Consider the following 26,280-nt stretch of genomic DNA (forward strand, 5'->3'; position numbering starts at 1 on the left):
TTGCAAACCTCTTCCATCAGTGCTCTGCAGTCAGTCATCATAACTTCTGTCCATCCATTACCGACGCAACTAACTTCTGCTTTTTTTGCAACAACCAACTTTACCCATTCTGTCATTACAGTGTTATCTGGAGTGTCTTCTGGTGCAATACCTACGGTAGGAACTTCAGAAGCAAAACCACTAACAAGAAAATCATCTCCAGCTTCACCAGTGCCAGCTTCTTCCTTCTTGTCGCTAGGCACTGAAAACACACCTTTGCCATCTGTGATGGCTTTAAACACTCCAGTGCTCACGCTAACAAAAAATAACACTGCCACAAAATTGACCTCAGTTCTAAGTTCAGTAGGAGCACATACTGATCTTGATTTTGCAACAAGAAACACTGCTGCATCACCTGTGGACATGACAGCTATGTTTGTAACTCCTAAAAGTAGCACTGTCGTGGATTCCACACTTGCACCCACAGCACATGTACCAAGGCAGATAAAAACAACAGTCACTGACAGCCAGAAATTCCCAAGCTCAGAAATCACCAAAACATCAACCCCATATCCACTGACAATTACAGCAGCTTTGACATCTATTACAGCATCAGCGAAAGCAACTAGGCTTCCCCCTACTCGAGTGGAAAACACTTCTGCTCCTTCAGAAACAACAGCAGCAGCAGCTTTTGCTAACATGACAGCAGCTCCTCCTCTGGATTGCCGGCTCTCCTGGAACCTTATGGTTAAAACAGGTATGTGGGGCAACTGACTTTGCCGAAAGGCTCTCGCTTGGTTGTGAGGGGCACCTGGCAGTGATTCGTTGAGGGATTAGGCTACTGCACTTGTGAATCAGACAGGTAAAGGTACAGTTGATAGGTCGGGATGGAACCGACTATTTTTGTAGTTCAGATTTTACAAATAATGTTTTAAATGAAATGAGACCAGGTGTACTGAAGTTCAGCTGGTCAGTGCAGGGATCTGGCAGAACCACCTAGGTGGAAGAACAGCCATTTTGTCATGATGGTTTGGTTTCTCCTTGGTAGCAGGGGGTCTGTGTCACTGAAGCGGGTGGTATAGTAACCTGTCTTTTGTTCTCTTTACCTGTAAAAACTGGATTAAGTGTTAATACAAATACCTAATTCTATCATTAAATACTAGCAGTTATTTTCAAGTGAGTCTTCAAAGTTGTACAAATTAAAATGGGAGGATTTTGAGCTCTCTGTAAGAGTAGAACACCTTCTTATGGCTCTAAGAGTGATTTTTTTGCAGACAGCTATTCCTTAACTTTAACAGCCCTAAATTAAACAGGCCTGCAAAGAGCCCTTGCTCAGGCTTTCTGTGAACTCCTTATGGAAGCACAGGGCAGCACCAGCAAATGTGCGTGTCTAGAAGATAGGAGCAAAGAATAATTGTGAAAGGTTATATTATATATATGTATATATATATAATGCTGGGGTGATATTGAGAGGCAATGAAATAAATGGTTTTTGAACGTAATGTGTTTTTAGTAGCTGCTTAATACTTATATCACTAGCTTAATGAATGCAATAATTATTTGTAAAGATAGAAGTAGCACATATGCAATATATGAGTGAAAATAGTGTAGCTATAAAACTCTGCAAATTATAAGAGAAAAAGAAAAAGCTACTGAAAATGTTAGTAAATGAAGTGTACAGACAGTTGGTAAACTGCAAGCAGTTGTAGCAGCAGAGTAACTTGTTTCTTTGTTTAGCTCTGTCTATGAAGGAATTAAGTGCTGCTCATCCTTTATGGAACACTGCCTGCGTAGCAGCAGCTCTGTCCTCTGGGAAGGCTGCAGCAGTCTATCCACAGGCAGTCAAACACCATCGTACCTCCCTCAGAAAGGCAGCATTGCAAAGTCTTGTTGCTAAAGAAATCACGAGTGTTTGACTGCACTCTGGAGCAGTGGGTTATTGTCATGAGAAGAGTGGTGACCTTGGGGACGCTGCTGAGGCCCAACAGTTCTTACTCCCCTTGGAGCTGCTGCAAGTCATAGGTAGCTTATTTTGCGATCTCCACCAAGCTATTCCAACGCAAAAGAATTGAAAAAGCAAACAATAGCGTGTTAATGCCTCACACTAACATATAGCTTTTGCTATTTTGTAGTTCTCTTTCTGAACACGAGGAGGATGATGATCAGCAAGTCCTTCAAGGAGAGTGTGACAAAAGGACTTAACCAAGCGCTGAGACAAGCTTTCAACCAAAATGTCAGCACTCAGGTAAACGTGCCTGACTTGCCTGCATGAAGAAGAGGAATAAATTTTTATAACTAAGTGGCTCTTGTGTTAGTAGCTGCAATGTTACTATAAGCTGCAGGCATGGGCGTATTTATTTCCATTTAGATGCCGCCTTTTTACCAAGTAGCCCCTCGTGACATTGTTCCTCCCATCAGCACCTATATCTTATGCCATCTCATTCCTAATATGTGATTACAAATGTAATTACGTGTTGCCTGAAAGCTTTATGCGTCTGGGTGATTAGGCTGTGTCAAAGACAAATAGCAGGTATCCTTGTGGAGAGGTAGATAGTAAAAGGAAGTTGGTGGGCTAGATTGTGTCAGGTATTCCAGCATTGGCTGATGGGACTCTGACCACCACTCCTGGCTGCTTCCTCACTTGTACCTAATACATCAGCACGTCCAAATTAGCTCTGACACGTAGGCAGTTGTGTATACTTGGTTTTGGGTCTCAGAGCATGATGATTTCTTAACTGTAGTATTGCCTTTTTTTTAATGCAAATTCAAATCAGACTGATTAAAATTTCTACCTGGCTGCAACTCTGTGTTTCAGTGGTGGCTCTGAATGTAGAAAGTGTCTTAGAGAGAAGCATTGAGCTTTTCTTATGGAAAACAGGCGTAGATGACACCTGCTCTGGACTCTAAAAATACAAGGACCATTCAAAAATTTCTGGCATTTTATTTGAAAAAAAAAATTGAAGAGAGAAATGCAACTTTCTTTTAGCTATCTTCTGGGAAACTGCAACTAATGGAGTTTCTTCCTGTCCAGCAGTTTAGGAATGACTCTGGTTAGCAGCCGGCCAAGTGCTGCTGTTCTTAGCCTTGATCAATTCCAGAAGTAGGGCTAGTAAATAGTGTGTCATCGCTGTCAGTTCGTTCCTGTTGAAAATTGAGTGTCTGACAAGTTCAATTCCATAGGGATGAAAATCCTGAGCAAGGAGCAAGCATGTTTTGCTGAAAATAAGTGAGGGAGACATGTTCATTGCTTTCCAGTTAAATTGCATGAAATTCTGCAGCTGAGCGTTAGGACAGGTTGCTGGGGTGCTTTTCTGTAGAACACACATTCCCACTCCTGTTAGGCAGTTCGTGTTGAGCTTGAAGATGTTATATGAGGTATACTCATTAAGGAAGGGGGAAGAGAAGGAGTAATTTTGCTCATAAAAGAGAGCATATCCTTTTACCTATATGTGAATGAAGCCTTGACCTAAATTGGAGATGTGAGTTGTCATGGCAATGCAGTACTCCTTCAAAGGAGAGGACATGTCGCATGGGCTGGAACTGAAGCTCCCCGAGCAGTTCTGTGGATCCCATGTCAGATGTGGTGCTGGTCCTGTACAGACAAGAGCCCTGCAAGTGGGCCGTATTCAGAATGAGATGACTCATCAAACAGTGGCTGTATTTGCAATCTAAAATAATAAAAAAACTTGTTTCCCTGTGTTCTTTAGGTGGAAATCCTGGAGCAATCAAGTAACATCACTATTGGTTACTATGTTACACGAGGGAGACTGGTTTTTATACCAGCTGCTGTAATTGAAAGACTAATTGCCTATGGCATTAGCAATGCCACAGCAGACTTAAAACAGCATGTACTGAGTCTTCAGTCCATTGTGGCCCTGGCGATGCCATGGAAGCCCCTTCCTGCGTACCACTTCCAGCTGAAGACGGGTGAGTGATGGCCTGCGTAGGCTGATAGCTGTGTGCTTTGTTAGATGTCCTGTGCAGAGGGGTGGTGCTTGTCCTTCCTTCTGCTGTCTTGCTTCCTCCCTGGTCTCCGGTGCAACACCACAACGAGAAGCAGCAAGACAGCCTGCGCCTTGGTTTCACCTGCATGGTGACAATGCTTCCAGTGCTAGCAGGGCTGCTGGTAGTTTAGGAGGAATGCTGCGTCCCCGAATCACTGCCTCAGCTCTGTAAAACAACAATTTCAATTGGAAAAAGGCTTGTTATATATTCTTATGGATTTATGTGCACATGCATACTGTAGTTACATTGAGTATATATTCCTAGCACAAACAGAACGAGAATCGATATTAGAATTCATTGTATCTTGTAAAAGCCAATGGCTTGCAAGATTTTAGAGTATAATTTCTGTTTCAGTATGACTCTCACTTATTGCCTGGCTTTGAGTAAATGTGCATGCAGTGTGCTGGTCTTACCATTTTATGCAATAGTACAGAAATGATCCCTACTTGTTTGTGGATAGTGTCCACTTTAAGTAATGTCTCTTAATTCTTATATTTCTACTTAATTAAGATTGGTTTAGAGTGGTGCTTAAATGACATAAAACGGTCTTGTGTGGCATTGTTTTTACCTGCTTAATTTGTAGACTGATGATTTTGCTGTCAGACATCACAGAGGTTATGCAACTAAGCATATTTCACATATTTCATCTACACGCAAATGCATTGTTCCTTTTCCAGAGCTGCAGTTTGTGAGTCAAACGGATAATATACAGTCATGCAAATTTGTTCAGACGATGGAGCAAAGGCTACAGAGAGCATTTCAGGATGCTGAGAGAAAGGTCTGGAACACCAGCAACAACCTAACAGTTCAGGTACAACATTGCCTGCTTTGCCAGTGCTCGTTGCTAAAGTTTCTGGATTATTTGTTATGAGTGTGCTTTTATTTCAGTGTAATATATTTCAACTTAATGTGTTTGACAGCCAATATGGCAGTAAGTTTATGCTTTCCTCTGAAATGAGATAGTTCTGTTTATCAGAGGAAAACTTATAAATGCAAGATTTATAGGAAAAGTACTGTTTTGAAATTCAAATAGAGATTAAGTGTAAGATATTATTCCAGCTTTATATTTTTACTGAATATTCAGGCACCTTTTCTGCCTGCTCCAGTAACTCTGTATGCGCTTTATTTTTATTCTTCTTCTTCTTTTTACTGAACTGAAACAAGACTACATGTTATTTCTTTACCTCTTTTTCAGATTTTGAATACCTCCAAAGTCTCCCAAGCTGTCACTCTGTTTTATGTAGTCAACAATCAAAGCACAACTTTAAATGGCACTATTTCCAGCAACCTTCTTAATCAGCTGTCAGCTGAGCTGGTGGGTTTCTACCTGACCTACCCACCTCTCACCATTGCAGAGTGTAAGTACGTGCTTCTCAACACACACCTGTAAGATCAACCACCACCAAGCTTTTATATTGCAGACACCTTAGGCTTGAAGCTCACAAATAGTAGTTTATTTTGATGATAACTTTCTTTTTTAAAAATTATTTTAAGAAAAACAAGTGGGTAGGGACTTAAAAGTTGTGGATTTTTTTTTGGGGGGTGGGGCGGGGTTGAAATCAGTATATACTTCAGTTGTGTATAGAAGGAAAAAAAAAAACATGTGCTCAGTTCCAGGCCAAGTTAAATTGTGTATGAACTAAAACCTAATCTACCCAGTTTGCTGTTTCAGAGTAACTTAGTCCAACACATAAAGCTCATCTTCAGCATAGCCCTTTGCTATTTAAAAGACTGAGCCCTCAGTGCTTGGTCCAGGAGCATGACTCAGTGGCATGCCACCAGGTTCCTTTAGTGGGTGAGCTCTACCAACATACCTGTTCTCTGAAAGTCCTTGATGTATCTGCTGAGCTTCTTACTCAGTTTACAATGTTGCGTCAGTTATTCACTCGCATTTCCACCACTGTCAAGAGTCACAGGTCCGAAGAGCTAGATCAAGTTGTACATCTGGGTAGCCTGTATGGTATATATGATCTCTGACTTTGCTAACTTCTCTAGAAAGAATAAAGAGATGAAACATTTGATAATGTGGATTTCTGTTTTATCTGCTTTGTAAATTCAGTCTGTGTAATTAAGCCTGCTGTAGGTTATCCATGCCCTGGAAGATATCAGGTCTCAGTGGAAGTGAGAGTAAATAAACCTAGTAGGTACACTTGTGTATCGCAGTAGTTTCTGGTTAAGTAAGGGCGTGTTTCACCTGATCTCAGTGTTAGGTGTCTTCATGTGATACTTAAAACATTTTATCTGTTGTGCTCAAATATCCCTAAAGTTCTGGTTAAGCTTCTGGTAGCCATCGAAGTCATTGATAATGCTGTAATATCGACAGAGTAGTTGTAATTTTTCATATTGCAAGCACTGAAATGATTGGACGTGGGAGAGTAGAGCCAAACGTATTTAGGATCAGATTACTCAACTGAGTAGATTTGTAGCTTCAAATGAAATTAATACGGCGCTTGTTTATTATGATTCTGAGAAGAACTAGAACTAGACAACTGAAAAGTGAGCACTGGCGAAAGTGCAAGTTACCTGTTTGGCAATTATATCTTATTTACAAACAGCCCAGCAGTGGAGTAATTGTCTCATGCTGTTCTTCTTCAGATACTTGCCTAACCTGCAAGTGTGTGGGGTACAGTGCAAGGAGGGTGGAAATCATAGTTAACCTTGGTGACTATGCAGATATTTGAAAAAGAAGGACTGTATATTATTCTGCAGACATTACCTATCCACATCAGATATTTGCAGCCAGATGACTGTAGGTGAGAATGCATAGTGATGAGTTCAGCTGCTGCAACAGAAGTATTTTCAATTTAAATCAGACTTTCCACTAGTTGGTGCTTCTTGCAAAAGGCAGTGCAGGCATACGCTTGATAGTCAGCACCTGTAGAAGGCATTTGTCATGTAGGAAGAGTCTCATGTGGTATTGCAGTTCTCTGCCAGTCCTTGTATGTGATGAACTGACCCAACTGAGTCTTTAGCAAGTGCTCCTTGAACAAGTAATGGCTTATATTTCATTCTGGAGTTCTTGCTTCTATTCCCAGCACAGCAGGTATACAGCGAATGCGTGATCTTAATGTGCGCGTAGTATTTATGGCTTCAGACTGATGGCATGTGTTGTGAAAATGTTTGCTTTGAAAAGTGTTTTATGCTTATTCATGTGGTGGTGCAGTGGTTTCAGTTTATCAGACAAATGTTGCTGTCGCTTTCAGAGCCCGCTATTTCCCCCTAGACTCTGGCAGCTCCTCCAGAGCCCTCACAGGCTGTCATGGAAATGTGCAGCTCAAGGACTTAGTGAAATTTCTTCTCAGAAGCAGTTACGGTGCATAATCAGATATTGTACAGTGTTTACTATTTCCAACCACTGTGGAGTTTAAAAAATCAAGGTAACTTAATAGCGGTGTATCAACGTGGAAAGCACGGATATTTTCTGAAATAAGCTCCAAATAATAATGCTTTCCACCTTGCAGAAATCTACTGAAAGAAAACCTGATGTGTATAAAGAATTAGCAACATGTTAAGCTTCACAGTTTAATGCACTTCTGAGATGCAGAACTTAGCATCAAAATAGCAAACATTAGTTTGTCACACCTGTAAGCACGTATAGTAGTAATACCATAAATGCTGCGGTACGTGTCATGATTTCAGTGTGCCTGTAGCCCGCTCTAAGCCATTTTCACTGTTTTATTAATCTTGTTTGTAGTTCATGTGGAACTGCATTCTGATTAATGGAAGCTGACGCTTGTGTATTTTAATTAATATTTTAGATTTAAATTGTGGTTTGACTTATTAAGGATTAAATCACAGAATGACCATGGGAAGTTCTCGTTTATTACTCACATAGAGAAAGCAGCAGAGATGTATATAACATGGAGATAGGCATGTCATATATTATGTTTAGTAATGGGCAATCCTTGGCTTTCCCCACAGAAGGTGTACCAGCAAATATTTTGGCAGTAGAAGATATAGAATCATAGAATCATAGAATTAGCTAGGTTGGAAAAGACCTACAAGATCACCTAGTCCAACCATCCACCTACCACCAACATAACCCCACTAAACCAGGTCTCTCAACGCTATATCTAAACGTTTCTTGAACACCTCCAGGGACGGTGACTCAACCACCTCCCTGGGCAGCCTGTTCCAGCGTCTGACCACTCTTTCAGAAAAGTAGCATTTCCTAATGTCCAGCCTAAATCTCCCCTGGCGCAACTTGAAGCCATTCCGTCTCGTCCTGTCACTAGTTATAAGAGAGAAGAGGCTGACCCCCAGCTCACTACAACCTCCCTTCAGGTAGTTATAGAGAGCGATGAGGTCTCCCCTGAGCCTCCTCATATGTTCTGTGTTGCGTAGCAGCACCGATACTGTTTACATTTCATGTCCTTCTTCAGACAGAAGAGAAACTGTAATCCTGAAAATTAAACCCCTTGATCATCTTCCTTAGTTAAGCAGTTATGTAACTATCCTTATAGAAAAGGTATAGATCAATCTTACTTATCGATGTCTGGGTAACCGTGTTGTTCAGGGACATAAAATGTGTAAGATGTTGAAATGCTATGAAATAATTTCTGCTTTTGTTTTAAAGCTTTGGAGTATCCAAACCTCGATGTCTCAGAGTCAACTAGAGACTACTGGGTGATCACAGGTACTTGTAGTCTCCTTCTGTCTTCCATGCATTTCAGAGAATAACTTATCGTACTCAATTATAGAAACACATCCGTACAGTAATTTTATATAAAAATAAATGGCTGCCCACTGAACGCTTGAGTTGCATTCAACTGGATAAATGTATCAAAAGTTACTCTTGGACGTGACTGTTATTTGTCATCTTGAGCGGAGAACTCCCCTGCGTCCAACGCTTGCCTCAGAATTTGTGTCAGTTTGGGTTTAAGCACTTATAAGGACAGCTATTTTCAGAATTAAAACACAGCTGTTTTTTTTCTGGGACTTGGATTTAAATCTGAAATCAAAAGAGGCTTGCAGACAAAACCCAGGAAGAAAAAACAGGTCGTCTGTTAAGCCAATGAAAGTGTGTTAGGATGTGCTTCCTGTGTCTGAGTCTATGAGCTTTTGCATTTATTACCTGAAAATTAAATGCGTAACTTTCTGTTTACAGGAAAAAAAATCATTTCACTGGTATCAAGTTCTCGTTCAGACATGTTTTGACTTAAGAAGTGCTAAGTGAGCAGGAGAGCAAGACCCTTTTTCCCAGATTTCTCGGAGTCAGTAGATCCCAAAGCCTTATCAGTGTGTCTGTAGCTGGAGTTGTTCAATGCTCAGGAGAGTAAAGGAAAAGGTGCCTGATGTGAAATGGTTTAAATTCTGTAATCTGCTTCCAGTATCCAGTGTGACTTGGTGCCTGTTACATCTACTTGTAATATTGAGGTTAAAAATAAGTTTATGCAGAGATGATTATCCTCTGAAGTCCAGCTCCCCCACTGATGCTCCATTTTTTGCCTTTTTTTTTTTTTGCCTTTGCATACTTACTGTGATGGAATACTGTTGGTATTACAATGGAAATACTGTTTTCAAAAAACAAACAAAAAAAACCCCTCATGATGTTCCCAATTGAATTTTTCAATAACACTGTCAAATCATACATATTTATGAATGTAATTAGCATGCTGTATCACTTATTTGAACTCTGTGTAAGTTTAGTGTGTATTTTACATTCATTAGCATTTAGGAAATAACTATTCAATGATCAGTGTTCCCAAATATTAATATTTTTAAACAATTGTGCAGAACTCCAATTTCACATTTCAAAACTGCTGGGCAAAAAAAGCCCCGCTGTTTGCTTAACGGGAGCATCTGGCTGTTCCTTTGATAAGCATAAAACCAGACAGCTCCCAAACAGGTTTTCTCTGACCTTTACATTGGAGATTATGGATTAGGTGCTTTTCTGAGCCATTTTGGTAAGCAAATGGCTTAGGAATTTTGTGGGAAGATTTTATTCTCTGAAGCATCGTTGGCATTATCTGAGAAGAACAGTGCAGTGAGTAAGACAGAAGCACGTTGTATCTCTGCTGGGAATCACTGAGAGGGCAGAACTCTAGTGAGCAGTGTCCAGTTAGTTTTCTTCTAAGCTTGTTGGTACATGCCTGTCAAACGGCCTTGCAAACCATGTGTTATTTAATCTACCCGTGTAAGATGTGCTGACGTGTGATTTTCTCCGTTCCCACAGTTATACAAGGGGTTGATATTACATTACTGGGACTGAACAATCAAAGCTTTGCAAGATTGATGGAGCAACGCTTGGCCCCGCTGTTCATGATGTCCCATCAGCAAGGAAGACGCTTTAAACGTGCCACCACCGTGGGCAGCTACACTGTGCAGGTGATTAGTATGACATCAGCTGCACCTAAACGTCCTCTCTGAAGAGCTTTGTTTGGATGCACGCTGCCTGAATTTGTGGGGAAAACTCTTTAACGGTGTTGAGATTTCCTGTCTTTTTTCACAAGCACCGAAGCAGCACATGCAATACACGTGGCATTAGTAACAGGTTCCTTTTACTGAAATCAGCCATGTTTTTATGCCTCTCATCTTTTAAGAGTTGCAATTAGCTAATCAGTGTCAATAAATATTTTGTCTTTTGGTTGCTATGAAGCTTGATACAATATACATATTTTAGCATAAAGTCTCTTATTCAACGTAATGAGTAGTTCTGATTTTTGTTCTTAAGTATGGAAAGAAGCGTTTCTTAGCTCTTCCATCATGGGGATAACTCAATGCAGGCAGAACTTTACCTTTTTGTTGCAAAGATATGCAAAGCAGTCCTTATACAAGGTTAGTCATCAAATCGTATGTCCACAGATCACGTTATGAAGTAGACATCTGAGCCCTGAGTAATTTATTAATCGTCTTTCTACTATGTAGCAATATTTACCATTCATTTATTTGAAACGGTCTTATTTTGCTTTCTCGCTAGTTCAGCCGAATGATGCTAGTTGTGGGGGATTCAAAGAGAGAGGCTCTTTTCTGAAATTCATGACAAGCTGTTGCTTTTTTCTTTAGTTATGTGTTATTTTTCAAGAATTACCTGTTGAGAGACATAAAAACTAATGGCCACTTTTCTTTGCCCACAATTCTGTATATTTTTTGACTTAAAGAATCTGAAAAAGGAGTACGTTTTTACGTACTGGTAGCGTGAACATTTGTAACATTTTCCATGAAAATATGACATCTAATAGGTTATTATGCAATAGAGAAGAATCCCGAAATTCCTTTCTGCTCTCGTCATTCAAAGTGTTTGACACTTCCTCTAATCTCAGGAAATGCAGAGGTACAATTTCAAAATTCTGCTGGTGCTTTCCTGAATAAAACTGAGCAAGCACAGTTCTTTGTATTGTTAGTCTGGGATCAAAAATAATGAAAATGGCAGTAAAATGTGAGGGAAATTTTTCAGCTGCAGTGTGTCAGTGAAGCGTAGTTTTCAACATTAGGACAGATTTCAAGAGTTCTCTCTTTACAGAGGACTGTATTGTCCAAGCATTTGATCCTCTCCTTTTTACTGTATGCCTTTCCTTTGCATTAGGATTATGTTTAAGGATTTTCATGAAGGCAGTCAGTCCTCACTAATCTTAGTAGACTGTAGCGTAGAGGGGAAACCCTGCTCCTCTCATAATATTTGCCTGCAGCTTATGCTTATATCAGATCTGACGTTCTGCATGCGCTGCCTTCAGGTGACTTCCTGCTGGTTTTTCAATGATATGATACAAGTACAATTGATCTTTTTCTCTCATTTTCTCATTTTTTTTTCCTGAAAGATGGTAAAAATCCAACGAATTCCGGGACCCAAGGAGCCAGCTGAACTAACATACTATACTTTATACAATGGGAAGCCTTTGCTGGGCACTGCAGCTGCCAAAATTTTGAGTACTGTTGACTCCCAGCGGATGGCCCTGACACTTGGTTATGTGATTCAAGTTCAAGCTGATCGTAAGAGTCCTTTTCAAATTTCTCTGTTAATCTTTTTTTTTTTCTTCCAAAGACAGTTTAACGTATGAATTGATGCCTTCAACTAATTGAATCTTTCCAATTTTCTGAGGTGTTGATCCAGGTGAAATTAAACTTACAGAGTGGATTTCCATACTGGATCTCCTTACTGGCTAAACAGCATGTAAAATGGGATGTTCTGGGGCCATTACTTCAGCCGTCTCTCTGCCTGAAGGAGCAGTGATACTGAAATAATTACAAGTAATGGGGAAAAGAAGGACCCGCTTTGATAAGTAATTGATGTATTACCCATAAACATATGATTGAGTTAGAAGGCTAAAGTATGGTATCATTTCCAGGGAATGAACTGTATATTGTACCTGATCCTTGATTTGATCATGGTCTGTTATTGACTTTTATTGGACTGAAATTACAGATATCCATTCCTGCCTCCATGAAGCCTAGCATTTAAATTCTAAACTGCTTTGTTTTCAGTGAGAATGTTTAGTAGCTTTGTTTTTACTAAAGCAACTATAGAGAATGTATAGCAGATTTGTAACGCTGTGGAATTTTGTTACTTACATGGGTTTTTAGGTAATTACATAACATCCGCTGCAGATAATCTTTGTACTTCTATGATCTGATGAGGCAGCCTCATTCATCTACAGATTTTCATAAAAGTTGAGCATGCATACAGTATTGTAAAAAAAAAAAAAAGTACAGAAATGGAAATCATGACCTTGGGTAACTGAGATTCCAAAACTGGAGTGCTTGAAATGTAGGAGGTAGAACTATCTTTATACTTCAGTAAGGAAAGAAATCAATTTGTCTCGTTTTAGGCACAGTGTTCATAGTCAGCCTTTGTGTTCCTAAAGAAAATATTTCATGTGCATTTCATTTCTGCTCGTAAATTCTGTTATAGCAGATTGAAAAGTTCTGTACTAAAATGCGGTAAGAAAAGACATCTACCCTCAGGAGCTTATAGTCTGGTTAGACACATGAATAATAACAACAAAAATAAAGGAAAAAGAATGTTTCTATTTCATAGATGAGGGACTGAGTTTTAGAGCAAAATGAAAACTTGCTTCAAAATCCCCCCAAATCCTGTTGAGTTGCATAAGCAACAGATTGACTTATTGAAGGTAACATTGGAAGCCAGTAACTGAATTCAGGGTTTAAAACCAGGACTCTGAAATGTTTGTCCTTTTTTGTCATAATGTCATTGTTTCTTCTGCATCCTCTACAAAGAATAGTTGTATTTTTTCAATAACTTTCTGCTCACACAACAGCATTATGCTTAACATTATTATTATTATCTGATAAAAGCCAGATTCTCCTTCCTTCCCCACTGCTCTTTCATTCCTAAAGTATGTGTTCAGAGTCATTATTTAGAATTATACAAGCTCATTGGGAAGTGAACCTTGAAAGGTTACTTAATCCTGGGGTTCAGCTTGGTTTTTTGGAGAGTCTGTGAGCATACAGTTACTGTTAGGTACATAATGGTGTTATTCCTGCTCGGCCTGGCAGACTGCATTGGCTTTGCAAGAAAGCTGCAGGTATACAAAGAAAATGGGCTCAGCCTTCAAACACACTTTCAGCTAGCTTTCGTAACTGCTGCTGAGCATTATGGTGTGCATTCAGTCTGATCCTGAAAGATGCTGTGTGCCTCTGACAGCTAATATAAGCTCAATGACATTTGAAAGCATTAGTCCCCAAGGAAAGAGAAAGGGCTATTTTACATTGATATGTTCACAGTTGCCTATCCATGCCAGCGAACAGTGGCACAGGAAAATAAATAGAGAAAGTGTGTTGAGGACCACAAAATATTTCACTGAAGAAAAATGCAGAATCATAGGGAGATTATCTGGTATTTTTCAAGAAAGAAACATAATGGTAAGGGGGTTTATGTAACAGGAGGTTCTCTTATATGTGTATGAGTTGGGCATGCATACTAAAAGACTTTATTCTGCTGAAATGGAATCTAAAAGCATTTAAGTACCACTCAATTTCTGCAATGTACCCTTTTTCCTGATGCCATTATTAATATATCTGCAAAATATTTCTAGAGCACAAGAGAAACATTTTCTTATTGCCCTGCTGGAGTCAGTAATAACTGTTAGCGTGCTTAGCTTCACTGTCTTTGAAAAAGCTGACCCAATTTATTCTTGTAGGGCCATTAAGACTGTGACACCAGGCATGAACTCTGTGTGTATTCTTCCACCACACGTATTATCTTACTATAAGCTGGTTGTGTCTTGAAAAGTAGTTCAGAATGTATTACTTACACCACTTTTTAAAATTAACTTATTCTGTAAATGAATATTTGGGCGGTATCTAACATCATCTAGCTTGACTTGGGAGCTGATGCTGCTTTTGCAGAGATACGTGAATTGAACAGTGTTGCTGATTCTTTTTTTTTTAACTTAAAAAACATAAAGGCATAGATAGGTTACTAGCAATCCTTTTATACTAGTCATTCTCTGGAGGCAGTTGAAGGTGCTATCGGAAGCAATGTGCATCTTTAATTTACACAGTAAAATTTACCAAGTTGATTTGCAATTTTCTATAGCTGTGGTGAAGAACCCGCCAAACAACCTGTGGATCATTGCAGCAGTCCTGGCTCCCATTGCTGTGGTTACGGTTATCATCATTATCATTACAGCAGTTCTGTGCAGAAAAAACAAGAATGACTTCAAGCCGGATACCATGATGAACCTGCCTCAAAGAGCTAAAGTGAGTGACTGGTCTGCAAGTCCAAGACATCTCTTTGCATTCTGAAATTTTTGCTCTGATTCTCTGCTAGGTGTAATTGAAGGATGTTTGGAATTCAGATGGTTGCGGATCACAGGTTGGATCTTTGCACTTGTCTATTCTTGATACCTCTGGTCACAGCAGCTACCCTTCTGTTTTATTCAGGACTCATCACATTGCTTCACAGCTTCTCGTTTGCTGCATAGGTAGTAGTGACAGAGTTAACTGTTACCCAGTGCTGGGAAGCACTTTGCCACTGGGGCTAAGTAGGCTATAATAACAGCTGCTGATTCCTTGATGAAGTTGAGCTACAGACTGGGAAACGGAATATCACGCTTAGGTCTTGTCAGCAGCATTTCTGCCTTAGAATCTCATTCTCAAACCCACGGCCAGAGCTGCACCTATGTGCTGCAGGTGGCAACAGCTGCAGTTGTGGGCTTTGGCGGTAGTTCAGACCTGGTCCTAATCAGAAGTGCTCCATCCAACTGGTAGTTCAGAGAAGATGTTCTCTGAATTTTTTCAGGAAATTTCTCCAAATGCTGTTTTCTGTCTTAGATGTTTTTGAACGTTCTGATTTACTTGGAGATATCGTTGATTAGGCTCATGCAATTATTTTTTCCTTAAACTTAATAGCCTAATATTGGTTGGAAGATTTTTTTTTTTTCAAAATCAAATATATTTCCAGATTGAAACAATGTTACAGAATACTGTTTTGTCGCTGTAATGAAAAAGAGTATGCCTTTGCCTTGTTGCTCTTAGGCAGGCCCAACTGAGTTAGGAGTTTGTATCAGATAGAGGGCGCGTAAGTTCTATTGTTCCTTTACCCTTTCAGTTAGTTGGCTTTGTTCTTTTCCATTGGTATGGGATTGAAATGGGGAAAAAAAAAGTCTTCGGTTTCTTAATGCTACAGACAGCGGGATTATTGTGATTTCAGCTTTGCTGAGAATTGTAGATTGGGTTGAGAGCTGAAGGAAGGCATGATGCATATGACAGGTCCTTTCTCCTCATCTTAGCTCAGCTGCAGATAGGTACAGGTGGTGTCGGCTGTATCAAAAGTGGTACATAAAAGGCATTTTCATTTCATTTCCAATATGCTTACCGATTTAGCTGATATTACCAAAGTAGATTAAAGACTAGATCTGGAAAACTGAAACAAGTTATATTCAAACACACACAAAACATGAATATCACTGCAATATCGCATAATGTCCCATCGAAATGTCTAAAATACAGACCATGCTTTATTAGGGGATACTGTGAATACAGTGCACAACTTAATTCTTATATGCAATCTTAGGTCCCAGCTGAAGTGCAAAGTGAGACTAATTTGTACATTGTTTTGAACTGTCATTATTGTGGGATATGTTACTGCTGAGTGAAATTTCTATTTAAGAAAAAGACAGAAAAAGAACTTGTTTTAATATTCCACAGTTATCATTCCAAAAAGAATAAGAATTTCCGATTTTGAGTTGTTGCAAAGATGACAGAATTAGTAAGGCTGTAATATAGGTGATCAGGTGGAAACCTATTCCCTCAGTCTGCATTTACACCAGCAGTCAGTGTGGTCACACAGGAATTGGATCTGCAGAACAAAACAGTTGGGGCTGAGCTGCCAGCATCCCCTCTACACTCATTTCAAGAGATTTTATTGCACATTTGCTCACATTTGCAACTTCAGTGCAACAGGCCCACTTCGAGAGTACATTTCCTATTTTTCTTTCATCTGTAAGAAGGCTTGTGAGCCCTGAGATTGTAGTGTGATGTGAATCAAAGTATGGGCAGTGAAGGTAACTCGGGGATTTACTTCAAAGGTGAACTCCCGATCCAAACTGAAGTGCTAGTATAGAAGCATCTTCAGATCATTTTGGGGATGTTTTGTCACTCAGTAAAATATAACGTAATTTGCTAAGTGGAAAGTGATTCCTTTCAGAATGAAAGCTAAATGGATTTGTGCTTAGTTTCACAAAGATGGTTCCATCAGAAAGGTTCGGCCAGATCTAGCTTATGGTATACAGTGGTATATCAACCGTAAATGAGTCCTGCAGCAGGGTGGAAATGGACTGGTTTTGTCTTTGCTGATTTCACCATTTTTACTGAAAATAAGACTAAGGAATGTATTTTGGGAAGATAAGATCATTTTGAAAACAACAGTTTCATTTTTATTTTTAATTCCAGAAGTAGTAACCTCAGGAATAGCAGTAACTGCCTGAACTGTAATTGCTGCATTCCACGCAGTTTGGCAATACAAGTAGCTGACGATGTCACATCTACATCACATTTTAAATGAATATATAGGAAGAATTTCTTTACTGTGAGGGTGGTGAGATGCTGGAACAGGTTGCCCAGTGAGGTTTTGGATGCCTCCTCCTTGGAGGGCCAGGCTGGATGGGGCTGTGAGCAACCTGGTCTAGAGGAAGGTGTCCCTGCCTAAAGCAAGGGGTTGGAACTACATGATCTTAAAGGTCCCTTCCAACCCAAACCATTCTATGATTCTATATTATATTTCATTGCTTAGAAAAGTGCCTAAGACTGTGTGATCAGTGATGCATCTGGTCTGGAAGTGGGGTTGCAGCAGAGTGATTTTTAATTTAAGGAACAGCTTTAATATTTTGTTTATGTGGGCCTGAGACTTGCTTCTATATCCTTATAATGTTTTTTTTTAAATATACCTTTTCAATATACGGTAAACTATATAAGGAAGAGAATGTCATGGGATGCCTGCAGCCTTGGGTTTCAGCTGTTGTTTTTGAGTGGTGCTCCCTTGTACCAAGGGAGCTGGCAGAGCAGAGCAGCCTGTTCTTCGCTGCAGTCCTCCTGCTGCTGTGAGCAGAGGGACGCTGCAGTTCTTTGCCGAGCAGAGCTGCCTGCCACAGCCCTTCAGGGACTCACTCATCCCATGTCAGCGGGTAGGATGCCTGAACACAGCACGGAGGGGAAATGAAACGCCCAGCTTAAACATCTTACTGCAGAGTGGGGTATGATGTAACAGCAGGATTGCTGCCTCTGCCTGGTAATTTAGGAATGACTTTGTTGTTGTCACAGACTGACGGCTAAATAAGTAGGGTTTAAAAAATGACCTCTCCTGTACTGTGTGTTTTATAGTATCTTAGGAATTGTGTTTTGTTTTGTTGCCGTTGTGAATTGGCCGAGGAACCAGTGACATCAGGACTAAGTTGGAGGGAAGTGGCAACGTTACCTTTTTAAAAAAAATTTCTTCATTTTTCACAACTTTGCAGTTGTGAAATTAAAATAAGTTAAAAAAATAGTAAAAAAAGAATAGGTGGAATTCTAAAGGGAATTAATTCTAATGTTCTTGAAATGCTGCTTTTGTTTTGAGATGCTGTTTTTGCTTTGAGGTTTTGGACTTTGTTAGCTTTTACCTTTCTTGCTTCTGAATTCACGGCATGCTTTTTTTAAAGGCTGTAATCTGATTTATCATCTTTTGTTTCTTTTAGTGCATGACAGTATAAGCTTGCATGTAAACAGAGATAAGATCTGCAGACTAAGACCCACATGAGAAAGCAAATAGTCTAGGCCATGAGAAAAGAGCCACTATCCATTTGGTAAAGGGCATGGAAAAGAAAAAAAAAAACAAACACAGACACTGCCTGTGTATGTGGGTATATATGTAGAAGGAGGGAATAGCCACCCGTTCTTCTTCTTTGTTCCCTTTTTTGTTCTTTCTTTTATTTTAACATCAGTGTCTTTTTCATAGTCATTGCAAGGAAAAATGTCCCAGAAACACTTCTCCATGTTCATTCTACCCTTTTCCGGCCAATGTAATTTAATCATCTAATCATGTATTATTTCAAAATCCATGTTCAAATCCCCCTCCGTCGGTCTCTCTGAGTACTGTGGCCATATTGGACACCTATGCTTGCTGTGCCTTAGCACTGCCTGATCGTGATTCAGCCTTGCCAGTTCCCTTCAGGGGTGGTAAAGCCATCTGTTCCTGTGGACTTTCTCAGAGCAGGGTTCCAAGATCAAATTTTATTTAACGCAATATGTCCGCTGATGAGGATGGCTTTTTCAGCTCTTCCTTCTCTTCCACCAGACATGGTGGTAAGTAGAATTTAGATTAAAATAATCTTTTATTTTGTTCTTTTGGCACATATAAGCTGGGACTCTAGAGTTCTGTAAAAATGCTCATATTCTGTCTCTTCTGTTTCTTTTCTTTTCTTAAAGTAAAATAGGAATTAAAAGCTGTAACTTCTACTATTTGAAAAGCATGGAGAAATAGCTGATTTAATCATGTTTTCTTTTTTGTTGCCTATTTTTGCAGAATAACCATGATAGTCTTGACTAATGTTTAATATAGATAATAAGGCTGGAAAGCATTATATTGGTTACAAGAATCACTGTCTAGGACTGTGTGCAGTAGTTATTCCTAGCTGTCTCTGCACAGCTACTACTTCCTTTTCTCATTTTCTCCCTTGGTAGCTAGTGGCTGCTTTTTTGGTACCTTGCCTTCGGAGGAGGGCAAGCAGAAAGCTGTCAGGAGTGGTGGCATCATGATTTGCCATGGGGTAGTGATGGTGAATTGGCTTTTCTCTGATACACTGCAAGATCTATCGTGCCAGTGCGTGGAGACATCTGCTCCCCAGAGCAGTGTTAGCCCGATTAGTATCTCCTTCATGCATTGGAGCTGTTTATCAGATGATTTCTGAAGTACTTGAGCACATTAGAAATCATCAGCCTTGGCTTAAGCAGATGTGGAACGCGATACAGAATCCCATAAATAAGTTTTTTCTTTTTTTATTCATTTTAAGGTGAAGACAGCTCCAAGTTTTTCATTTTCAGACTGAGATTGCTTATGAAATTTATCTGTATTTTTAGCTATAGCCCAGATTCAGTATGGGGCAGAACAAGGAGAAATGTTTTTCTTTTTTTCAGAGCTCATTCTTTTTCTGTGCCATCAGCAGATTTTTTTATTGGTCTGACTTTCTTCTGGAATGAAAATACTCAGGAACCTGAGAGAGACGACTCAGTTTTAAATGTCTAGTTTTGATGTGTTCCCCGAAATAAGTTTGAGGGTTAAAATCAGCATTACCTATTTTTGGAATTGTTTTTTGATGTTTTTTAGCCTTCTACAAATAGTGTTTGCAATTCATGAAGAACATTTGTTTTTGGGGAGAAATTAACTCAGTTGAATGTAGCAAGAACATTTTTTTATGTTATGTATTTTTCCCAGAGTTGGTCAGGAATGTCTGAGAGGTTCTTCTCTTCCCAACAGAAAATGCTTTTTTGAAAGTTAAATTTTGCTTGAGTTATTTAATTTCTCTGGGAGAATCCACTTTTCAGTGGCTGCTTTGCCCAGAATGCCTTTGTCATTTCTGCTTTTCGCTTGCGGAGGCAGCAGGGAAAGCACAGCTGTGGCTTCAGGCTGGGCGCAGGACGCTTGGCTGCCAGGGCTGCAAGCCTCTTGCAAATGGCACTTTCCAAGAGAAACAAGTAAAATCAATAAGAACATTCCCAGCAGGCAACTTGAAAGCCAGAGGGAACATGATTTCACTATTCTGAGAATAACAATTTTGGGGGGAAAATTTTGCCCATGAAACATTCATTTGTGCCTTTTTTGCTTTGTCTTGATCTGGAATAAATTGCTCCCACTTTTTTTTTTTTTAGCAACAGAAGATTTTTTCATGGAGAAAGGTTTTAGTTTTCTATATGGTCTTATTTTTCTCCTTTTTATTATTTTCTTTCTTTATGTTCACTTCTGCATTGTCTGTCAAAGGAATTTCTGGGGGTGCTCAGACAGGAAGAAGGGTTAGCCAAGATCAGTTTAATACTAATTAATCACATTTAAAATATGTATGAGATCTCATCAGAAAAATTGCTTTGTTAGACATTCGTATTGCAATCTACACATTTTCACCTCTAGCTTATTTAATTAAACAAGTGAAGAGGTAATGGAAAATTGCATATTCAGTTTTGTTTTAACATATGATGCATTCAGGAAATTTTTTTCTCCCGCTTGTTTTTGCAGCCAGTACAAGGCTTTGACTATGCCAAGCAACATTTAGGTCAGCAGGGAGCGGAAGATGAAGTTTTACCGGTAACTCAGGAGACTGTCATACTTCCACTTCCAGTCAGAGATGCTCCTGCCTCCCAGGAGAGAGAAATTACTCAGGATGGGAGCACCATTAAAACGGCCCAATCCAATGAAACAAGGAAAAGGTATGGAGTTGTGTGTTTTTGCTGAGGGGTAAATAGGGTACATGTTGCCATGGCTTAGGAAAAACTGTAAGGTTTGGTACCCGGGCACCACGTGTGGCAGATGATTCCTCCACAATATATTCTTGGCATAACAGTAGTCTGTACTGGATGTGTAAGTTTGCTGCAAAATGAAAGATAAACTAAAGTGAAGTCTTCACAGATTGTACATGAATAGAGGAGTTAACTGGAATGTGACTCTCTTGTGTGTGCTGGCCTTGTACAAGAAACAAATCTAAAATAAACACTGAATCTGGAGCATGAACACCAATCATTTCTCAAATGAAGCAAAAGACAAGACTTCTTTGACTGTAAATTGCCTTAGCTCTACTGACATATTGCATCAGTCCATTAGCTGAAGAGCAAACCCTAAACATCCATGGATTTAGATCACTGAAGAAAGACCTCTAGACTCTTAAGTGTCTATAGCAGGACAAAGCTTTCGTGTGTGTAAGGACAGACTAGATCACATTGGTTTCTGAAGTAAAGTTTCTCAGGTTTACAGTCTCTTCAAAGTAAGTCTTCAGGGTTGAACACAGATTAGAAGCTTCCCTCCAGGAACCTATCTGGCCCTTGCTCTACTCCACCATATGGTCAAATATACCCCTGCCTGAACTTCAACTTTATTTCAAGTCTTCCAGTGGTGGAATCATTACAGCTTCTTCAAGAAATATTTTTTTCACTGCCTTTCCCATTAGGAAGTTTCATGTAAGGTCTACCCTGAATCATCCTCAGAGAAACTGTACAGAAGATCACCATTACACCGGCTGCGGTTCCTGGTGCTGTGCTATCACAGATAAGCCTTTGCAGAAAATGTTCTTTAAAATGTTTTTTAACCTCTCTAGGACTGTTTTAAAACAAACACACGCTCACACAAAAGTAAATTTTTATATTGCTTAATCATCTTAAAAAAGTGATTAGGAACTTTACTCAGTCCCTGGAATGGGTGTAGAAATTCCCCCCTCTACTTAATCTGCCCATTTTTAAAAGCAGATATTGATTAGCAATATTGACTCAGGAATTCACTGGGCAAGTTACTCTCTTCATGAAAGTGTACTGAACCTGTGATACTTCTGCGTGCCTTTCTTAGCAAATGGTTCTTCAGAGTTGCTCAAGTAATCACCCCAAAGGAGGAAAAAGTGAGAACATGTGGAAATGCAGTCTCTTTTCATTCCTGTGTTGTGTCTGGGGATGTAACTTAATGATTTCGTAAGATGAAGAAATATTTCTTGACCTTTATGTATTTGCTCTTTCATCCTGGTTACTTTGCCGTCTGGAAAGGTCAATTTAAATCAAACTGCCATGAAGTGGCGGGTAACTGATCAGAATATCTTCTCATATTATCATCGAAGGAAACTTCACAGATAATAAGTACAACGGTCACTTTAAAAAGATGAATATTCAGCTTTGTGGCAGCGGAAATCATTGCGCAAGCTATCTATACTTATTTCTTTTCCTTGTTCCAAAGTGGAGAAGCTTTTCTTCAGGTATTGGTCTGTCCTTGGAATAACTTATATGCTGGCACTCTTCACTGGCAGTGACAAGTAGATCTACAGGGGAGAAATTCTTCTTTACAAGAATATTTATTTTCAGTAGAATTTCACGAGAAAATCCTCAGGCTGAGCTGAGGCAGAGTGCACGCTGAGTTTTCCTGAAGTCATGGAGCTGGGAAGAACTGGTATCAAATGTCTTTCCACTCAGGCTATCCTCAAAAGAGGGTCCCTAGGAATTAGTTTCTCATACTTGTCCCTCCTTGTTCTGACTACAGTAAATGCTCTTTACTTACATGTATAGGAAAGTCAGAACAGGAGGTAAATGAATATTTCAACCTGGCAATACAGTATGGCCATAATTCATGGACTGGTCTTCACCGTGGTTTTGTTTTGATACCATTTCTGGATATAAAGTTTTTCTGACAGCAGTAGAATTAGTTGGATTTCTCTCTGTAAAGAAAAGTCCTTCTGTCTAGTTTTCTCCTTAGATATAACTTGTTGAAATTATCCTTTCACCATCTGTGACAATCTGGAATGTTTAGTTGTTGATAGGTGCATGAGTAACTACACAAGTCCCATAGATGGCAAGTTTCACCTCTAGGAACAATTTGACATCATGCATCGATTTGGAGTAGCACCAAATTTGATTTTTTTCTACTTTGGCCTATTTTTCTTGACTTGTACTTTAAGAGTCAATTATCTTCCCTCCCTGTAAAGAAGAGAACTTCACCTGAAAGTTTGATCCCAAAGCATCCAGAGGCAGAGGTGCACTGCGTGTTCTGAGGGTTGCTCCTTGCTGAGAGCCAGCACTGATGGTGGCTGCTGTGCTCTGCCTCCTCAGCCCGTGCGGGGCACTTTCAGTGTAAGGAGATGCAATGCCTGTGCAAAGAGAACATTTTCTTAGGAGTTTCAGCAGATAATGGTGCTGGTTAAACTGTGTGAAATGCAAACAGGTAAAAAGGAGAATTTCCTTACCGCACTACACGTGCATACATGTGAAGGGAATTAGTGAATTTTGCATTGTGGCTGAGAAAATAGTTGTGTACTGATGCAAATTAAATAATGAAGAAATTAATTTAGCTGTATTTATAAAAGCAAGAGTCTTCTTTATTGTAGTTGCATAAAGACACTGAATTAATAACAGGGAGTTTTGTCCTCTGCAGTGCTGCTTCTGTCATTGTGGGGGCTGTGCATGAGAAGTGACTGCTTTTGGTGTCACTTAAGATGCCTATTAGCCCCGAACTAATTGAGGAGCAGTGCTTTCCTACCGTCACTCTGTTGCTGCTTTTACTGTGTTTGTGCATGCTGTTTATAATCTGTATTGTTTTGGTACAAAATCAGACCTGAAAACACAGTGCTGCAAACTGTGCAGATGAAATAACCTTGAAACGAGGTTTGTGAAGAAGAACTTACAGCCTCCCTTGTTGCTATGGTTACTTGCAGCCGGTCCCCGAGCCAGAACGGCTCCATCATCAGCAACGAGTCGGGAAAGCCCAGCTCCAGCCGGAGCTCCCCGCAGAAAGTCGTGGCACCGCAAAAAGTGACAAAAGACGAAGGCAGGAAAAGAAACGGTGAGAAGTGTTTGCTGGTGAAAGCTGCTCACAGCCGCCCCATCGTGGTACCCGCAGCGGCAGTAGCTACGTCACAACCATCTTCCAATACCTTTAGCTGTCCTTCAGGCATTTTCTTTAGGCAGCTGCTTTCACGCCCTTTGCTGCCTGTAATTATTTTTCGCTTTCACATGAAGCAGCATGGTGTTTACTTTCTATGCATGGGTTGTTGCAAGTTTTCTGTGATTGTTTTATTTATTTTTCAATCAGTAAACTAATGGCGCAGTGATGGTTATTAGGTGGACTGGGTTTACACCTTTTTTTCTGTGCAGGATATTCATTTCCGTTATTGCTCTGACGATTAATTAAATAGGTAAAAATTAATTTGGAAAGTGTGAGATGTTCAGAGCTTTAACTTCCCATCTCTAATCTTCCTTATCATACCTTTTTGTTACTAGTGCTTACTGATGGCTTTTCCTGATGCTCTTAGCATGTTTTTTGCAAGCCCTTGGTTGATGGTGGTGACTTGTGACTTGAGATGTGTCAGGAACATCTGCTGAGAGCTGGATCCAGTCCCCTTTCTTCCTTGCTTTTCTTTTGTCAATCTCTCTGCTTATTTCTTCTGAGTTACGACTTTGCTTCCATAGCTATATTTTCCATGTAAGTAGAAAACACTGTGTTTGAACCAACTGATCGCTTCCCCTTAAGGGGAAGGAATTAAATTGGATTTGACCTCATCAGGTACTGTCATTGACAGAAATTTGTAATTCTTCTTTGTTAAAACTGTATGTGTGGTAATGAGGACTCAGATAAAGAAAAAATGTAGGTCTCCTTTCTCCAGTAAGTCACCTGAGTAGCTTCTGTGGAGCATTCTAATGGCAATCCTGGTGTGTCATTGTGCCATCTCTTCATCATTGCATCTTCATCATACAGACGTGTCATGCAAAGAAAGGCTTTGCTGCCTTAGCAGAAATACAGCGCAGTATAGCGATAGGTATGTAGCAACAGAGATGGCCTTTGTTCTGTATGGCAAAATCATACGTTTTTTTTTAAGTGTCCTCATTTCTTTCTATACGTGTATCACAGAGCACTGCATCTTGTGGGAACTATATAATTGATTTAAATATAGTATTCTGTTTTTCAGTCAGCTTTGCTGAGATTCATGCAGGCTTACAAATTCACACAAAGAAGTTGTTCTTTTTCTTTTGTTAATGTGTCTGTTACTTGCAATGCTTTTTTCTAATAGACATGTGACTTTACTGATTGCTCCAGTCGTGTAACAATACGTATTCTTACTGATCTGAAAGAGATTGTTCCTTCATAATCAAGATAAAAAAAAATTCATTGCTCTAACTTTTAAGGACAGTAAATTTGTAGGTTCTTTGTTACCGTTTCAAATGTATGTCTTTTTTACAAGACAACGACATTTACGGTTTCCAGAGTTAAAATCTGTAATTTTTACGATTTTTTTCCTTACCCAAGAAAGCTAATATTCAAAAGCAGGGTCAGGTGATGTTTACACATGTAGGCAAAATGATTTAGTGATGGTATTCTTTGTTTTGTTTTGTTAGGTTTTAAATCTTCTAAGAAAATTGGTAAGAGCATCCAGTTTCTTGTTTAAAAAAAAAAAAAACCTAACATCTAACATCCTGGGCTGTACTGCATTTCTATCTAGAGCATGCACTTGTTTTTTAAAGAAACCTTTCCATGTCATACATGGCAATCCTGCTTCTTTATTTCAAATCCTGATTTCATTTTAGCTTGAAATTTATTTGATAACAGTAACTATATACTTCTCAATTTCCGCTGGAAAACTGGTAACTGCATTCTTTCCTTGCTTATTTTACCTTCTGTCTTCTCTCTTCTGGAAAAGAAGGCCTGAATGATGATGTTTTTTGAATGTGGTTGAAGTCCTTCTTGTTTGGAGCAGCAAAGGAGCTAAATGATTTCTAGCACCATAGAGGAAAACAGTCCATACTCCATTTATACTAGGGATTCTTGCTGTTTGTTCTTACCACATGCTGGCAGCAAGATCTGGAACTCCAATGGCAGAATGAAAGAGAAGGATTTACCTGTTTAAAAAGTAACAGTGCAATGTATATACAAAATGGGAGAAAGATAAGCTCTTGCTGTCTGATTATTCTGACTTGGAAGGAACCTGTGCATGAAACACCTGTTGTGCAGAGCTCTCCTTCTGATAGGTACCTCAGCTAGTTCTAGAGGGACTTCATTTTTGTGGCCGTTAAAAGGATCACCTGGTAGTTTCCAGAAGGTATGAGGAGGAATAAACGTGGTTTCTTGGGAAAGAGATGGAAATTTTCTAGCGGGAAGCATAACTGTTTTAGAGAGTTCCCCAATACAAC

The 26,280-nt window shown here is 39.5% G+C and overlaps 1 protein-coding gene across 1 annotated transcript in view; it reads left to right on the forward strand.

The window, feature by feature from the left end:
- Window positions 1-26,280, forward strand: part of KIAA1549L (KIAA1549 like) — a 66,148-nt gene that overhangs the window by 3,006 nt on the left and 36,862 nt on the right. Inside the window, exons 2-12 of the mRNA XM_021403336.1 lie at window positions 590-736; window positions 2,112-2,224; window positions 3,687-3,906; window positions 4,662-4,795; window positions 5,180-5,342; window positions 8,561-8,620; window positions 10,160-10,311; window positions 11,742-11,913; window positions 14,480-14,643; window positions 20,648-20,838; window positions 23,811-23,938. Coding sequence (XP_021259011.1) covers window positions 590-736; window positions 2,112-2,224; window positions 3,687-3,906; window positions 4,662-4,795; window positions 5,180-5,342; window positions 8,561-8,620; window positions 10,160-10,311; window positions 11,742-11,913; window positions 14,480-14,643; window positions 20,648-20,838; window positions 23,811-23,938 — 1,644 coding nt within the window. The remainder of the gene's footprint in view (window positions 1-589; window positions 737-2,111; window positions 2,225-3,686; window positions 3,907-4,661; window positions 4,796-5,179; window positions 5,343-8,560; window positions 8,621-10,159; window positions 10,312-11,741; window positions 11,914-14,479; window positions 14,644-20,647; window positions 20,839-23,810; window positions 23,939-26,280) is intronic.

Source organism: Numida meleagris, chromosome 6, assembly GCF_002078875.1.
Source record: "Numida meleagris isolate 19003 breed g44 Domestic line chromosome 6, NumMel1.0, whole genome shotgun sequence".
Taxonomy (NCBI): Eukaryota; Metazoa; Chordata; class Aves; order Galliformes; family Numididae; genus Numida; species Numida meleagris.